The sequence below is a fragment of the Pogona vitticeps genome, chromosome 3 (assembly GCF_051106095.1).
Source record: "Pogona vitticeps strain Pit_001003342236 chromosome 3, PviZW2.1, whole genome shotgun sequence".
NCBI lineage: Eukaryota > Metazoa > Chordata > Lepidosauria > Squamata > Agamidae > Pogona > Pogona vitticeps.
This window is the reverse complement of record NC_135785.1, coordinates 175301687-175320605: the sequence shown is the minus strand read 5'-3', so window position 1 is coordinate 175320605 and position 18919 is coordinate 175301687. Positions and strand designations below refer to the sequence as shown.

Genomic DNA, 18919 nt, shown 5'->3' with positions numbered 1-18919 from the left:
AAATAGAACGAATGAATAACAGAGATATGGTGGTGGTAGGACCTAAGGCCATGACATTTACTTCATGAGACAACGTAGACTGAGTTTGCAGTCTCATATTTTTCTCCTCAATTTATAACAACCTGGAGCAGTTATATTTTAACCTATTTTTCATTCTACTAAAACCAGCAGTTGCCCATTGGCTTTAAAATCAAAGGAAGACATGTAGGACTGCTTTGTAAGCCATGCTGAGGCTATTGCCTGAACTGACACGCATAACCAATATGCCTGTTGGTTAAGTGTTTCAAATTAGGCTGGCACAGGATGACTCATTTTACGCGCAAAGCAAGGTAGAAGCCTCCAGCTAAACAGATATTGGCCATTTTGTTCAGAATGTGTACGATAGTGCGAAAACGAAGTACATTGTTCTCTCCTGTAATTTTAAGTTTCTTTTGTAATAGCTTCTGAATGTGCCGTTTGTGTAATTACAGGGTGTATTTTAGTCATATGGTGAGAAAAGAAGCAGCTGTAATTATGTGCACCTGAAGCTTTTTGCAGAAGCTATAACTTAAAAGATTGGCTACAAGTTTGCAAAACATATCCTAGGCCATTAGGTTAATTAATAAAGGTCAGCAAATCTTTTGAAATGTATTTGGAAACTGAGACGGTATCTGAAGTACATCATGCCCAGTTCATCTAGCTCTGAACATTTTAGAACTCATTTCCACTCTTCCAAGAATATACGATATTTAAACTTCTAGTACTGACTTCCCTATAACAGTTATTTTAAAATTCTTTCTTGTCTAGAAGTTGTAAGAAGAATGGTTGTAGCTACTGTTCTCACCTGTCTGTTTGGAAAACCTATGTGGCAAAGGAAGTGGTACAATTCTGATAATGTAAAGTGTGTGAGGCAATGACATCCAAGAAGAACCCAGGTGACTTCAAAATCAAGAAAAGCTTATTGACTGAGGGCCAACTTACACACGACCTTGTGTACACATGCCTTGGACACAGCCCTTGGAGAGCATCTTTTCCATTCTATCCTTGCACTTGGTTCTGGTCAAAAAAGGGAAAAGCTACTTATTTTCGACTTTAACTCCCAGAAAACCACAGTTAGTTTTTTTGGGTTTTTTACATGTTTCTGATTCATGGTGCTCACATCAGTAGTGGGAACACAGGCTTCTTGTGGTCTGTGACATTTTTTTTTCGAGAATGGTACCAGGCTTTGCTGGAATACTCTGGAGATTACACCATAAGGAAGGTACTGTGATATGACAAAAATGACATTTTTTCTGAGTTTGGCAGGCCTAGAATCAATGCCTCAGAACTGTAGCTTGGAACATCCTTTTCGGTGATTAAGTGTGCTGAGGCTCTCAGCTGTGGGTCTGTATATCCACCTAGTCTGGCCACTGGGCCTTCTTAGACAGGAAGGGCTATAAAAAGCTTCTTGTCTGAGTTCAAATCTTCCTGGAGAAAATACTTGAAAACTACCATGCAGCTAATGCTCATGACGGCTGGGTGCTGCCTCTTACTTCAGAGGCCCTATATTTTCAAATGCAAAGTGTTGGAGAACGATAGCAATGGGTGGTCTATCTCAGAGGTGACTTCACCATGGGAAGTAGGATGCTGGGCTAATTAGAGCTGTGGCAAAATCCAGCAAAGCACTTCACATGTTTCGTTGTGTGTTACTCCTGTCTGTCTTCTGTGGCTGTCACACAGAAAAATCTGTCACTGCCTCCATATCTTCCCCTTCAGTTTCCCAGGAGGTGATGGGACCAGTGGCCATGATCTTAGTTTTTTTTAATGTTGAGTTTCAGGCCGTTTTTTGCACTCTCCTTTTTCACCCTCATTACAAGGTTCTTTAATTCCTCCTCACTTTCTGCCATCAGAGTGGTATCATCTGCATATCGGAGGTTGATGATATTTCTTCCGGCAATCTTAATTCCGATTTGGGATTCCTCCAGTCCAGCCTTCCGCATGATGTATTCTGCATATAAGTTAAATAAGCCGGGGGACAATATACAGCCTTGTTGTACTCCTTTCCCCAATTTTGAACCAATCAGTTGTTCCATATCCAGTTCTAACTGTTGCTTCCTGTCCCACGTATAGGTTTTTCAGGAGATAGACAAGGTGGTCAGGCACTCCCATTTCTTTCCCATAGTTTCTTGTGGTCCACACAGTCAAAGGCTTTTGCATAGTCAATGAAGCAGAAGTAGATGTTTTTCTGGAACTCTCTGGCTTTCTGTATAATCCATACTGTACCCTAATTGGCAATAGAAGGAAATGTGCATTTGACAGCTTTGACCAAGGAAGAAGTTACCAAATGTGAGCACATCTGGCTTCCTTCAGCCAATGGAAGGAGCAGCAAATCCATTCCTTCTGAGCTGCTTTGGAAACCAAGTCAGGTTGATGCTACTGGTTCCTCTGAGGAGATGGTGAGTTTAGGGAAGAAAAACCTTTTCCATGCCTCCTTCTTTTTTATTCCATTTTCATTGATTCATCATGAATAGGTCAATAAGATTTGATAACTATAATGCTTTCATACAGTCATCTTGAATATTCTGGAGTTTAGTTATCTGCAATAAGAGCTGCCTTTTTTTTTGATCCTATTACATTATGTACATAATTGTTAGATAAACAGACTGGTATGTTGCAAAAACATTCTGGATCAGCCAGCATCATTGAAGATAGGAGGAAAACAACAATGCTTCTAAAATTGTATAACATAGCTTTACATCCTTTGGGGTTATCAAAGGCTACTAGATATGATGGCTAGATATTACCTCCAGTTGCTAGGTAATATGAACAGGAGTGGGCGTTGTTCTGCTCATGTTCCCTTTCAAGCTTTAGTGTGCTATTGTATTCTTCTTAATATTACTTTCCAAGTTCAGGTTGATTTTCAGTTAGAACTTCCACTGGAAGCTATCTCTTGTCTCCATCCATTTCTATTCTGCAAAGATGTGTTTTCATATGGTGTCTTCAATTTCTGGGCCAAAGTGGTTGCTTTCATGTTTTGTAAACACAAGCTTGTCCCTTTGCCCAGAAACCTGCGGGAAGAGGATTAACGTTTATGTCAAAAGGATGGCTTGGTTGAGAACAGTGAAAGCTGCCCTCTTCCAATTTGTCTCACCATATTTTGCTAATTTAACACACCCTCAAATTTAGCATCTTTCTAGTATTGGATCTAGGCTGGGGGGCAGCTAAAAGTAGCTTTATGTGTGAATAGAATGGTGCTTGAGACAGGCCTTTGGTCCAGTACAGCACAGATTGTTCTTATGTTCTTACTGCAAAACTGTCAGGTCACAGAGAAGTATAAGACCTTAACTGTTTTACAATCAGCTATGAACTTCAGCAATTTAGGTGATTCAGCCCTCTTAAAGATAGAACTTGCAGGGCCCTTTGAAGCAAACCGGCGGTCAGAAGATTATGTTGTAGTTCAAATTAGACAAGTAGAAGATTCTGGGCCTAAAAGAAGACGTCAGCAACATGTAAGTCTTTAGGACCTTGGTCCTCTTTCATTTATGTGTGTAAGACATGGCCAGTGTTTCCTTATCATCTGTGAGGGGGACACTCTTTCTGTTCCTGACATATCATCTTCAGGTCCCAGGGAGGCATATACGTTGGCCCTGATTACAGACATGGTGGGTGATAAGGGCAAGGTAAAGGACTTCCAGCATGAAAGTAGGAAGGAGAAACACTTGGGGCAAGATGAAGGTGAAGATGGGGAGGAAAGAGTAGAGGCTATGATATGAGGTGGAGGGGAGGAAGAACTTGAGACATGGACTGAAGCCTGAGAGGAGTTGCCATCTGTGTTCTGTGCCTTGGTAGAGATAAGGCCGAGTGTCCTACACAGGACCTGCAGACTGGAGAGTGGGTGAGCTTGGCGAAGGGCTGTGGAGGTGCACCCATCTTTCTTTCTGGGGAAGGTCAGGGCCGCCATCCTCCAGAATTGGAGGAGGCTCACTTGCCAGCACTCACTTTCACTGAGCAGTGATGATGGCAATGCCACTTCCAAAGGCTACAACTTACACAGTGCGCTTGGGTGCTGGAAGAAAATCCCCCCCCCACAAGTATTGACATCTTTTATGGACTACTGGACCCCCACTGAAGATTGTTGCTAGGCTGATGAAGGAAACTCAGCCCCAATGGAGCGGGATGGACAGACTAGAGGCAAGTGTGGGACATAGAGACATTTCTGAGTCCTCAGTCCACTGGTTTAGGATAGTTGTTGAAACCAATAAAACCAGTTAAAGAGAATCCTCCGCTAACACATTAGCAACTGATGAAGTGGAGCAAGGAAGGATCGAACAAACAAAGACACCAAGGTACCACCTTTAAATTATTGAAACTGTTTTTTGATGTTGTTATTGCAGATCTTACACAACTGGACTCTACCTTTAAATCTGAGAACAAATGAGCAAGTGATGGTGTCCAGAACATTTGAGATGTCAAACAGGTTGGTTCATGAATTCAGATAAATCTTAGTTAGGTAGTTGTCTCAATAGTGAATTTAGTTTCTGTGCGTCATGTTTTTGCCCATACATAAGACTACTGCATGACAATACCCCCCCCCCCACCTGCCCTGCTCGTGCTCATACAATAATTCTTTAGAGGGAAGCTCACTGCAGATCACTGTGTGTATCAGGATTTTGATCCATGAAACTCTTCTTCCATCATGCCTCTACCTGGGAAGAAGACTGCAGTGCAGGCATATTTTCCCCTTCCCCTAATTCAAACATTATTTACTTCTTCAGGTGGTGGAAAAGAGATATAATAATAATAATAATAATAATAATAATAATAATAATAATAATAATAATAATAATAATAATAATAATAATAATAATAATAATAATAATAATAATAATAATAATAATAATGATGATGATGATGATGATGATGATGATGATGATGATGATGATGATGATGATGATGATGATGATGATAATAATAATAATAATAATAATAATAATAATAATAATAATAATAATAATAATAATAATAATAATAATAATAATAATAATAATAATAATTTATTGTCATTGTAAGTATATACACAGTATACCCATACAATGAAATTCACAGACACCCAGAGACCAGACACATGCACACACATAAAATTCCCCCAAACACTCCCTACCCACTAAATATATGGTCTTCATTACAGATGCTTAAAAATCTCTTTCTCCCTATGTGTATGCAGGTGTCCATAAATTTTGCCCTGTTCAGCAATTACATAGTTTGTTCAAGGAGGGGAGTGTCTTTGTCCCTCTTACCTGTGACATCCCAAAGAAGCTGGAGCCCTGATGTAATACTGAAATATATTACATTGGCTGCTGGGAATCTGTCTCAGGTTTTAGCAAATGATACTGCTTTCTTGGGTTAGAAAACATTGCTGTCATCACTCCAGCCTGTCACTTCTCTTTCAGCACTGAAGAAACTTCCATAAGTATCCAAGCTTTTCTTCAGGAATCGGAAATCGTTCCCCTTTCCTTGATGTATCAATATCTTCATGCAGATATAGAAACTCAAGTGACAATTGCATCAGTTATTTTAGCAGGTGTTTATGCACTGATCATTTTTGAGGTAAGCACTTTATTCTTGTTCAGGAAGAACAAGAACAGTTTATTTCTGACACTTAGCTGTGTTTCTAAAATATGAGGAGGAAACCTGGGATAGCTGCTGCTTCAGTTCCTGCTGTGTACATTTATTGTGTTGGTTCATTCTCAGTAACTATTCATTCTCGGTATCTTCCCATCCTAATTTTAAATCACTATTTTTATTGGTTCCAAAACCAGCTGTAATATTAGATCCCAGTTTCATCTATCCTAACAAAGAAAATAAAATGCATTGCTTTATTGTTGCAAAGAATGTTGCAACCAGTTGATATCAATAAAAGTCTACTGTACACATAATGTAACTAACCTGATTGTAACTGAAGAAGTGAGTATTTACCACTATTAATGATAAAATAAAATATTTGATGCAGTTGAAAGCAGGAATGCATGGAAGAGGCTGTACTGATTCTAAATGGAGAAGGACAGAATTTGTAGTATAATCTTTACCTTAGAAATAACCTCGCCTTGTCTTTCCTACTGCAGAGTTATTGATTAATCTACCCAAGGGTGTGATCATATGGGGAAATAGATTGCTATTTGAATTGCTTGTGGAATGGTCTGATTTGATCTGTTTCTTGACAATCACATGACATACAGGAAGTGTGTTCCAGTCTTGATCCATGCCCAAGCTGGACTTTTTTGGTCCTGGTGTAGGGCTCCTATTTTTGGAATCCTCAGGAGACAGAAGGGTTGCTTGAAGGGAGGTCACTCCTGTTAAAGCAGCCCTTTCTATTGTGGTCAGTTGTGTACCTCTGTAGCCATCTGATTACACTTTCAGTCAGTTCTGTTATGAGACATTGCTTCAGCCATCCAATATCTTCCATGGAGCAGCAACATGAGGGGCCCACAGCACAACATATTTTAGGTTCAAGGAAGAGGAAGAAAGGACAAGGAAGAGAGAGGCAATGAGTGGAAAGTGGGAGGGTTTCCCCCACCTTTCTTTCTCAATAGGAATAAACTGTTTATCACCTCCACCCCCAGCCCCTGATCAAACCTGCTTATTGTTCTGATGGAGAGTTGAAGAGCAGGCTAAGAAAGGAAAGAGGATGAGGTGAAACATATGAAGACAGGGCATGCTCCCTTCATTCCTTTTTTAAAAAAGGAATTAAGGAAGAGCATGTCCATTGCCCATTGGAAACCACTCCTTCCCTGTGGCTGCCTGAGGAAGCCATTCTGCTCACTGGCCAAGCTGAAGCATTCTCTCATGTGGCTGGAGAAAGCAAGGAAGAGCCTCCACCTCTGCAGACTGCCATTGCTCTAGCCAGCTTCTGCCCTGCATGCTCAGGGCCCTCTAAAACTATGGGTTTCTGATACAATGACACCATGTGCCATGGCTTTACCTTGCCATCTAGATTTCCCATGTTGCAGGAATGGGGTTTTGCCTAGTTATCTAGAAATATGCAAATGCCAGCACAGACACAGTTTGAATAAGCTGCAGAAGGACACAATCAGACCTTGCCCTATGAGCAAGACTGAATCCAGAGCGGGGTAGAGGAGAGTACAGAAGCCTGGTTCTTGTTTATCATTTGTTACTCTTGACTTTATGCAAATCATGTTCAAAAATATCATTGTTTGGGTTCCTGCTGAATCCCAGACATCCTTAATCCCTGACAGGAATCCCCATCCTATCCTTGATTCTTTTTAAAAAGTGTCTCTTAAGCACCTCTGGTTGACTCCAATCCCAGCAGAAGTTGTTGTGATCCTCATTCCTCTTTGGATCAGAAGAGTGTCAAGGTGGTATTGCAAGTCAATGGCAAGAGAAGAAGAAGGTTTCAGTGTCAGGACACCATTTTGAGCGTCTTCTTTTCATCAGCACACTGTAGTCTTCTGCTGAGTATGTGTTGCTTTGACTGTGCTGCTTATACCTGCAAGAAGTTTGGTATCCCGGCGGAATGTTGCCCTTCGGAACAAAATAGAATAACGGGACATAATCTAGAAGGGGAATGCAGAAAGGCATGGAGAGACTGTTAGGAAACTGTGGAAAGGTGATCTGCACCATCTGTCAGCATTTGGTGCCTGAGTAGGAAGTATGGGTTTTGTTGCTGGTTGCTTCCTTAGACCCTAGTGGGCATCTCACCTGAACCTGTTGAAATTTACTGTGAATAGTTTGTGAAACCAAATTTACATTGTCTTTTGGCTCTGGTCTTGCAGTTCTCTTGATTGGCACTTTTCCTGTGGTGGAGAACGTCCTGTCTAGGGCTCAAACTCTCACAGAAGAACAGGACTAGCCTGTTAGACATGTTGTGAGGAGGATGGGAGCCATGCCCAAGTGCACTGCTTGTACCACTAGAAGGTGTGCCCTCTATTCCTGCAGGGCCTCTTCTTGTTGTTCTCACTTCTTTCCTGCATTCTAGTGCCACAGTGTGCCCCTGCTCACTTCCCTCTGCTCATTTCTGTGCCTCCTCCCTGCTACCACCTGCCTATAGACAAAGAAACCCTGGGGGAGAGGAGCTGGTGTTACTTGATCAAGAGCCAATAGGACTGGGCTGGCAAGGAGATGGGGCACATGCGGGTGGTGGCAGTCTGGGCAAACATGCAGCAAGTGGGAGCTTAGTGGATCCAGCTGCAGCAATTCTTCTCTTTCCTTAAGCAGGAAACATCATTGGATTGCAGGGGGTGAGAGAAATTATCTCAGTGACTTCCTTGCAACCAAACAACTCAGTTCTCTCCCCCCTTTCATATATGTTTTCTGGGTGAGCTCTATCATTAGGTACAGTGGAACAACTGTTTTAGGTGGGCAGCAGATTACGAATCATTTAAGTGATTTGACTGCCAGGGACAGTGAGAAGCGCCTTAAGAACTTTCCCATCATAACCTGGCTGGCTCTGGATACTGTGCACCTTGACATGTGTCAGTAGGGGGTGCCATTTGCTGCTGTGCCTCAGGTAGCAAAACATCTGGGTATAACCATGTTTCTCATAACCAGATTCTCCAACGGGATCCTTCGTCTTTATAGGGCGCAATCAATTTAATGCTGCTTCATTACTGTATATTCAATCACTCCCTTTGGTTCTAAGTTTCTTTTATGGTTGTGGGTGGCTGGGTGTTTTTCCTAGTTGGAAAGATTTCCTTTCTGTGCAATATGATGGGAAGTATATTTGTGGCTGGAAGTTGGGAATGCTCTTAACCACTGGGCGGCGCTGCTTGCTATTCTAAAGCTTAGACGCTCCTCTCACTTAGCTCTTGAGTGCATGCTTTAGCTTAGCTTTCCTGCACAGACAGGGCTGTTTCCCTGCCAACAATCAGCATGGTGCCAGTTTTTATTCCCACTAAGAAGCAGTAGACCAACTTTCAAGAGCACCCTATTTATAGACATTTTTTCTCCTACCTCACAAAAATCAACTTTGCAATGTGTCACGTTTTTGATACGAGATGTGCATGTGCCCCATTCTGCCTTGCATTTGTGTTTGTGTTTTCTGGTGGAAGTGGCAGCTGAATATTAAGCTAAGTTAATCGAATGCTACTGTACAGCTTCCAGTCTGCCCAAGGCAATCAAGGGGAAAAGAAAGCCACAAAGTCTTTAAAATTTAGCAAGATGCAACAATACTCCTCCACAGATGCATGTACATTTCGCATGCCTTCACACTAGAGATGGGGGTATTTCTATTCATATACGAGTACCCCATCTCTACTTCACACTTTAAACTCGTTTTGTATTTAGCAGCGAAGGGTTTCTTCCTCTGAAGAAAAGCAAAGTGTAGCAAAATGAATGGCTACTGAAGAAAGAAGCTAGAAGAGGTAAAAAGCTTTAAAAACGTAGGGAGAAAAAGTGTCAAAACCAGGTAAAACATTAAAAGCAAAAGAAACAGTCATTTCAAGGGAAGCTGAAATTTTTGATTTGAAAAAGAAGCAACTAAATGGCTTAATATTGTTTTAAAAAAGCAACTTTTCTAAGCTCTGATATGGGTGTGCGTGTTCATGGATGGACGGGTAGATATGGTAGGAAATATTTAAATATGACTCTGCCTAGGTTTTAAAATAATCAACAGAGGCCTTCCTTTAGGTCCCGTCATCCTCACAAGCCTGTTTGGGTGGGATGCAGGAGAAGGCCTTTTCTGTTGCTGCTCCCAGACTTTGGAACTCCTTCCCACAGGAGGCCAGGCTGGCCCCAGCTTTCTTGTCCTGCAAGTGGACAAAATCCTTTCTCTTCAGGCAGGCTTTCCTTTAAATTACTGGTTGAACAAGGGGATTTTTAAAAGGAATTATTTTATAGCATTGTTTTACTTGGGTTTTTAAATATTGCTCTTATTTTTGAGTTTTAATATGATATTGGTTCAATTCTTTTCAATGGTTTATTATTTTAGCTTTTAACTTTGTTTCTTTTAATACTATAGGCTGCCTTGGATCCTTTAACAGACGGAAGTATATACGTGTTTTAAATAAAATAAAATAACCTTGGCCACCTCGTACAGCCCTGCCTCCTCTTCCTTAGAAGAGTAACTAGCTCATCTTTGATCTTTGATGATAATAAATTTTAAAAAACAAAGCAATTCTGACTGTTGACTAAGAAGTGAGGTCACTAACATGGGCCACCCCCAGCAAAAAGGTACTCAAAGGCAAAGTCAGCATTATTTATAGTCATGTTTATCATTAGTACCCAGTCTGATGTAGTGGACAAAGTAATGGACTAGGACTCTGGAGATCAGGGTTTGAATCCTGCACAGCATGGAAATTCTCTGGGGGAGTGGAACTGATAAAAACCAATCCTTAAGTATCTCACTCACCTTGAAAGACCTATTTGGGGTGCTATAACTCACTTCTGACTTGATGGCACATAATTAGCTGTCTTGTCATTAGTGAAACTATTTAAACTGAAGTGATTCTAACAGACCAAATCTCTATCCCATCTGTACATGTGACAAGGCTGCACAATGGGGTTCCCTTACCTGAATTCAGTTTGCCAGCCAGGTATTGTGGCTGTTGAGGTGATTGTCAAGCCATTTTGCTCTTGCTCTTTCAATCTCACGTGGGCAGCAAAAAACCAGATATTGTTGAGCTTGTTATGGGGTGCCATACATTGATAGTGGATGACATCTTGCATGACTTCCTAGATAGTCACCAAAATCACTGCCATATGTACTGCTGGAGACAAGACAAAATCTATACAAACAAATGGATTCAAGTTATGAGAAAGGAGATTTCCCCTAAATATCCGAAAGAACTTCTTGACAGTAAGAGCTGTTTGACAGTGGAATGGGCTGCATCAGAGGGGAGTGGACTTTCCCCCCTTGGAGGATTTTAAGCAAAGTTTAGATACCTTTCAGGCATTCTTTACCTGTGGATTTTCTGCTTTGGCAGAGGGTTGGACCCAGTGTCCTTTGAGGTCCACCTTCCAGCTATATAGCTTGATGATTCTACTCATCCTGTCTTTGACTGAATATTGTTTGAATAACTCACCAATAACATCTGGGAAGATGCCCATCCCATGTCTCTGATATAGAAACTATAAATACAGGTTCAGGTTAGTTTTCATATCGTTTGTGTGCAGTTCAAGAACAGAATGCTGAATTGTTGAATCCAGTTTGAAACAGGAAAATGAGTTTCATCCCTTTACCTTTATGAATAACAATGAAAACATCAGAAGTGAGCAAGCAGCTGGGAAGACACAACTGAGGTTCTAGGTGTGCTTTTTAGGGAGTAAGTCTTGTTGAATTCAGTGGCACTTACTTCTACAGAAATGGGCACAGGAATAGACTGCATGTCATTTAGAATTCTTCATTTCTTCTTTCTTCTCTTTTTATAGATCTATGAAAACTTAATACTTCTATTAAGGCTGCTAAGTGCATGTTTGTGCTCAGTAAATGGGAGCTAAAAGGACCTGCCTTGACTTCAGGCCACACAGCGTCATTACTCAGCTTAATCTCTTGTGCCATTAAGCACCTTCCTTAGAACACACAGAATCAAATCAGACTTGTGGGAAGGTGACAAAATGGATGCCTTCTTTGGATTTTCTTTTAGGCAGAGATTCTGTATCACAACATTTTTTATAGACTTTAAGTAACTCGGCATGCATGAAAAACAGCGGTTAACTTTGTCTGAGTATATGGCTCTTTGCCTTTGGAATGGATGCATTCTTTGGGAGAAAACCTAGCATATAAAACCAATAAATGTTTGGGGGTTATTTATCCGTGTTCCCAGCAAGCACTGGGCAACTTCCTTTTCTAACAGACAGAGGACAGAGTTTGGCTTATAATAGCTTCCAGCTCATCTTTTCTCCACATAAGCCCAATGTAAGTGTGGGTCTAGCAGGTGCAGCTTCTAAAATGGAGCATTCTGAGATTTGCAGTCAAAAAACTCTGGATGTCTTATCCTTAGTAAAGACATGTTGCTACAGACCAAGGCCAAGTTTATCCATCTTGTGTTATTGCCTGTTGCTTAATATTATTGCAAAATCTTGACAGTGAAGAAAGGTGATGGGGGAGGGATAAGTTCTTATAAAATACGGTGTTGGGGAACAGCTTTGGGAATATATTTGGAGAGCTAGAAGGACAAATGAGTGGACTGAACTCCAAACTCTGACTAGAAGCTAAAATAACTTTAGAAATATTGGTCATATTGATCAAAATGCTGCTGCATAGTTACATGTGAGGATGGCAAATTGTTTGATTCACAGCAACTTCTTGTTAGGTATTAACAGTTTTCTGGTTGGATTTTTAGGTGAAGCCAACCCACTGGACTGGTGTGTACCTGAAAATCGAAGCAAGGACTTGTTAATCTGCAGTGAGAAGTTGCTGTGAATTATGCCATTTGCTTTCCACAGGGGTTGGCCCATTGTGAGAAACTCACTGGAAAAGACAATGAGGCTAGAAAAGGTGGAAATCAATAGGAAAAAGGTGCAGGCTTAATATGAGATGAACTGACTCAGTAAAAGGAGCCTTGGCCTTCAGCTTGCATGACCTGAAGAGGATTGTTAATAACAGGATTTTGTGGAGCTCAGTAATTCCTAGGATTGCAATGCAACATAAAGGCAAGTTACATCTGATGAAAAATGCGACAATGCCATTTATACCATGATTTGGCATTTTGGGTGCATATAGAATTGCAGGTGCAGAATTTTATTAAGACCACAGCATGTGGCAAAGGGAGATCCCACTATTTTCTCCCTAGCCATGGTCTATACCAGTGGTTCTTAACGTGGGCAATAATGCCCCCCAGGGGGCGATTTCATTTTTCAAGGGGGGCGGTAGAATGAAAAGGGGCGGTGTGGGGGCAAAAGAACAGAAGGGGGCGGTAGGGGGTGCTGGAGCGAGCCAAACCTGTGAAGGTGACTGCAGCTGCAGTGCTGGCAGTAGATCCGGTGCTGCTGCTGCCGCCAGATGATCCAGCTCTTTCTACCTGCCACGTCCCGCCTTTTTCCTTTAGTGGAGCACTGAGTGTGGATTGGGTGGAAGGAAAGGGTCTCTTGGGTCCTCATCCTTGCCCCGTGAAGCGCTGCCTCACACCCGGGTGGGGAGGGAGATTAGGTAGGTAGGTAGGTAGGTAGGTAGGTAGGTAGGTAGGTAGGTAGGTAGGTAGGTAGGTAGGTAGGTAGGTAGGTAGGTAGGTAGGTAGGTAGGTAAGATATCATCACCTCAGGGAGGGGGGCAATGATAACTTCTTCAATGGCTCAAGGGGGTGTTTCTTTCAAAAAGGTTAAGAACCACTGGTCTATACGAAAGTAATTATCTGAGCAACAATTAGGGACAGGGAAATCAAACCAACTGGCATCAGAACTTACAATATTAGTTGTAGTTGCACATTTAATATCTTGGAATAAAGCTGTGTGTTTCATTCTAAATATCTCCTGGTAGTTACAAAGATCGTGTGCTAAGAGGAAGTCAGTGATTAGGTTCTCTGACTAAATTCAGCAGTATATTGTTGAATGCTTTGACTGGTGCCTACCTACATAATGGCAGGCTGCTGAATGAACAATTAACAATGATTAAAATAAGGCCTAGATAGTCATCTCAGCTTGTCCTTTGCTGGCATATTTTACCTATATGCAGGTTCTATTTATTACTTATTTATTTTATTTATAATATTTTTACCTCACCTTTCTCTTTAAGAAGGGCTCAAGACAGCTTACACCGTTGAAAGGCAATATTTGAAGCTGAAATCAATGAGGCTAAAATGATGGTTTGCATCATTACAAGACAATATCAAAAGCTAAGAACAACGAGTGTAAAGAGGCTGCTTACATCATTAAAAGACAATATTAAAGATGAAACAAGAAATATACAGATATTGAAAAGGAACACACAAAATACCACTCTGAGAGACGATAAACACAAGTACTGCTAAAGAGCCACTCAGAGCAGTAATGCATAAGAATCCATCTAAAAATCACCCTCAGGCAGCCAGTCATTGAGGGAAAGCTTGCCTGAAGAGAAAGGTCTTTGCCTGTTTGCAGAAGGAGAACAAAGACGGGGCCATTCTGGTCTCCTGTGGGAGGGAGCGCCAAAGTCAGGGAGCAGCAACAGAGAAGACTCTCTCCTGTGTCCCCACCAGACACACTTATTTCTAAAGAAGAAATTTAAAGAGGTTGTCTTAGCTTTGATGTAGCACACTTATAAGGGGCAAATTATCTCATCAGGAGCTGTTCCCACCTCCTGTAACTTTGGCATCAGCTTGTTTTATTTTATAATTGGTCTTTAGGCTGTAAGCACAATGACTCAAGCAAGGTTTAATTACAATTCCTCAGTCACATCTCTTCTTCTGACATGATGCGATTTCAGCCCTTGACTGGAGGACTTATTTATAATGAGTGTGAACGTCAGAGCGTCATGGAGCAGATGCTACATTGTAGTGGCTGAAATGGAGTAGTAATTTACAACTAGAGTAGGCCTACTGACTCAGTGTAACTTATTGAGCAGCTGACTCACCAAATCTCCACTGATTCAATGAGTCTACTCTAGTTGCAATTCCCAGGATTTGAACCCATGTCTCCTGAGTTTTCCAAAAATTCACTGTTCAAAAATACTCCAGTGCATATGAAGGAGTAACTTAACAGATCAAAATGTAGGGCATTACGTGTCATACTCTACTGAAATGAGCCTAATAGAAATGAAAGTATTATTATTAATTATCACCACAAGTGAACTGCTAAATGATAGAAGAGCGAAAGAGAACCTGAGACACTTATCTACATGTGACAATTGGGACAGGTTGGGGCAGGCTACAATCAGGTTGCTAGAGGTCAGGTGGCATAATCCAGTATGCCATATGGTGTGTCCTTCACATCCAAACAGCATATGCACCTCAAATGACCCTATTGGTCCAGCTCCTTCTGCCATCAATTTGTCATATTGTGAAGTCACTGACAAAGAGAGCCTCAGGATATTGGCAGAGAAATATTTCTCTGTGCCTCCATGTCTTAAAGGTCCAGTTCCTTCCTTTAAGACAGTGGTCTCCAACCTTGGGCCTCCAGATGTTCTTGAACTACAACTTCCAGAAGCCTTCACCACCACCTCTGCTGGCTAGGATTTCTGGGAGTTGAAGTCCAAGAACATCTGGAGGCCCAAGGTTGGGGACCACTGCTTTAAGACATGGAGGTGCACAGATCCAGTAAGAACCTGCCCACAGCTGAATCTGTGCTTCTTGACTGGCCCTTTAAGACAAGTGAAAGAAAAAAAGGGGGGGAAATGCCTTTTGTTGCCCCCTCCGGTTTCCTCCCACTTCTGGAAGGAAATTTTCAGTTTTTGAAACTTTTTTATTAGTGATGCAATCTATCTGCACTAACCTAATAGAGTTGTTCCCTCCCCCCCCCCCTTTTTCTTGCACCTCTGTGGGGAAAAAATAGAAGCCTTGGACAGGGATCCAGAAAAGTGTGGGTAGGAATGTTCTGGGGATAGGCTGATTTGCTCCAGCATCATGTAGTCTCTAAAAGAAAGAGTGAACCAACCCATCCCCACAGTGATCCAAACAGCTGGCTAAATGCCTGTCTGATCACACCCTTACTTTGGTTAAAAATAAAACCCTACAACTAACCCTGATTTTCTTTTTAATGAATTAGAATAAAAACATCCATCTACTGAACCCCGTATAATATTTTCCTCTTCTGTAATGATAAATGTAATAAATAAATGTTAAATGTAATTAATAAATCAACATGTATATTAGCATCAGAATGAAACTCTTTCCTAATTGATCTTACATCATTAGCTAATCCTTAGAGTCAATGCCTAAAGAAGCAGTAAAGATGGGTTCTCGGGTCTCTAGAGAAGTTGCTTTGGTGTCTTGCAGTGACAAATTTCAAATAAACATACGAGGCTCTGACAAAGCTCACAGGCTGTGAAATTGTTGGTTGGTAAAGTTCATCATAACATTTTATTCATAATTTGAATGAATTATACTTGGTAATAAGCCTTCAGAGCATGCTCTCAAACAGGTCTTTTAAAAAAGCGCATATCTTTTCCAGGCTGTCTTTCCTTAATTAAGCTAAATGATTATTTCCTGCCACCCTAAATTGAAATCCTGTTGCTTCCTGTAGACCTTGAAATGCCAAAAAATGCTGTATTCTACTAATTTAGATTCATTGTGCTGTATAACATATTTGTCAGTATAGCTTTTCTACTGCCTTTGTTGCTTTGTAAGAACATGGCCTACAATTAAGTAACAAATTTCCATTCCGTTACTTTTGGATCATCTGTCTGGCTTGTCCATCTGAAAAACAATACCATTCATTGTTCATACATTTTAGTTTTTGACTGTGGTCAGTAAAAAAGCATTGAGAATATCTTACTTTTAAATCTGTAACTTCTTGAATGTTCCTATTCTTATCTGGTGATAAGAAATGAATTCCTGAGACATATTTCAGTGCACTAAGAACAAATATTTAAGTAGATAAAAGTGTAAGAAATGGCTTAAGGTGCCTTTGGTGCTTTGCACCAAAATAAATTTGCTCAATGGCTATTTATCTTGGTTATGAAGAAAGTAAGGCAGAATGAAGCTGTTGGATTCAAAGTATCATTTATCAGCTGAAAGCACTTTTCAGAGCAAAGACTTTTTAATATTTTGGCTGGGAAAACATTGTTTTAAATGTCAAAATGACTGTCATTTTGATCCCTAATCTTCTATCACCTGGGATTCTCCAGTAGCTATGCCATTTGCCATTTCTGCTGTGGATGTTTGAAAGAAAGTTTTCCAAGAACACTTTGAAGTGTTTGATGAATTCTACTCAGGCTTTTATCCCAAAGGAATGGCCATCAGGAAGCAGATTTCAGATACTTGAAGTTGTTTCAGTCTATTCTATTATTAGGAACATTATTCTATGCCATCTGGCAGAGGCCACCAGGAAGGAAAAATGTGCTGCTCAAAGCAGAAACACTGCAAAACTTTAAACATTGGTGGCAGATAGTGGAGAAAAAGTCGAAGCAGTGTTGCTATTAAAATTCTGGCTGCACAAGCAACTCTGTAGGTAATTTATGACATATTTAGCTACCTGTTCCATCTTCCAGTTCTCACCTCAAAAGACCTTGTGAAAAGGGAGATTCTTCATCCCAGAGGATTCTCTTGGTAGAATGATGTGAGTAGCATCCTTATGTCTGATTAAGGAAAAAAAAAACTAGCTGCAATGGTTACTATGGACAGCCCCAACCATGTATAAATTCTGACATAGAAAATAAAAAAATTGTGTCTAAGTTGTAAGGGCCAGAGTATGAACTTTTGGATCTTACAGCAGGGTTTTTAAGAGACCCCTGTTCCATCACAGCTTCTTCCATTTTGGCAAAGCTGGAATTCTAGTGCTTTTAACTGTTGGGAAGAACTTCTAAAGATTGGGAAACCATAGAAGGGACTGGAGGTGGAACAAAATCCAGAACTTCTACTGAGCACAGGGGGAATTTCTTTTGGCAGGCACATTAGCCCTGCTTGTGACTTACATGAAAGACAACCATGTAGGCTTGTGTCTTTAGCTATGTCCCTGCCATTGCAGTGTTTCTCCTGCTCCGATCCTAGCAATTCATGAATTTCCATGGGTATCTAAAGCAGGGTGGAGGTCTTCCTGGTTTCTAGGTGATGTCACTCAACCTTGGGGATGCTGGTCCTCTGAAGTGGGCTATCTATCACACATGAAGCATGTGAAATCTGGTCTCCCGATCTTCCCCTGAAACTCTCAGAAACCTTCTGCATTAGCTGTGCTGGCTAGGATTTCTGGGAGTTTTAATCCAAGAACATCTGGGGACCCAAGGTTGGGAAGCACTAGGTATGATGGACAGCATTGTTGGAAACTTCAATCACCAAACTGCATATAGTTGAAGGAATAAAACACTCGGATTCCTTTGAAATAGAGTGGCACCCATTTATTGTATATATGAATGGAACAGATAATAAAGCACACCAGATTTATTGATCTTTATAATATACTTGGAATATGACTATAATTTTCCCAGGAAAGCCTCATCATAAAATTTCAGATATGACTCTGCTGTGGGAGATGGGAAAGTGAGAGTGGGAGGGAAGAATGGTGTAGAAAGAAATGAATGTATTGATTAATATTGTTAATATAAAATGAGAAATATTTAAAAAACAAACTCATATTTTAAAAAAATCTTGATAGTGAAGCCTTGTGATAACATTTTAAAATAAATGCTGCAATAAAAATGCTGAAACTGACATTGAAACATCAGCATCCCTGTGCAGGAAACTTGGTTTCCAATTAAACTTGTCCAGAGCATTTCTTGTGTTATCAATGCTTTCACTGGATGCTCACTTTTAGAAATCATGACTTGTTCCTTGGAAGTCAAGAGAGCATTTACTTTATAGGTCACTATTATCTTGTGCCAGTGTTACATTTTCCCTCACTTAAAGAAGGTTAATATAATGGTAGGGCTGTTCTAAAGTATTTAGACTGCATAGCTTGTAAGTTTCTGATCAATAATTCAGCCTTTTCACACTATATAAATATACATTGTTCAGGGTTTTATTATTTTTATATAGCTATACATTCTACTTTGCAGAAGTGAAAAGCAAGGGAAGCTGGTAAAGTTCTTTATATTGGGTTGTATCGATGCAGGACTGATGCAAAGGGAATTCACTGCTCTGCTGTTCTGCTTTGCAGCCATTTATTCTATCCAGAATAGTCTTTCCAGAGGATGTATTCGCAAAAGCTGTCACAGCCGGGATCTAATGGTTGTTGTGGGTTTTTCGGGCTCTTCGGCCATGTTCTGAAGGTTGTTCTTCCTGATGTTTCACCAGTTTCTGTGGCTGGCATCTTCAGAGGCCAGCACTCTGTGCTCTGGTGCAGACCACAGAGCAACTCCCAAACAAACTCCCAAACAAACTGCACCAGAGCACACAGTGCTGTCCTCTGAAGATGCCGGCCACAGAGACTGGCAAAACGTCAG

General features: G+C 40.8%; 1 protein-coding gene and 1 long non-coding RNA gene across 2 annotated transcripts in view; both read left to right on the top strand.

Moving 5' to 3' along the window:
* OCA2 (OCA2 melanosomal transmembrane protein) overlaps positions 1–18919 on the top strand; it is a 220359-nt gene that overhangs the window by 83575 nt on the left and 117865 nt on the right. The window contains exons 8-10 of the mRNA XM_020796810.3: positions 3319–3467; positions 4353–4435; positions 5409–5565. Coding sequence (XP_020652469.3) covers positions 3319–3467; positions 4353–4435; positions 5409–5565 — 389 coding nt within the window. The remainder of the gene's footprint in view (positions 1–3318; positions 3468–4352; positions 4436–5408; positions 5566–18919) is intronic.
* On the top strand, positions 12717–18530 carry LOC144588147 (uncharacterized). Its single transcript, XR_013543515.1, has 2 exons — positions 12717–13108; positions 13153–18530. It is a non-coding gene; the product is annotated as an uncharacterized LOC144588147 (long non-coding RNA).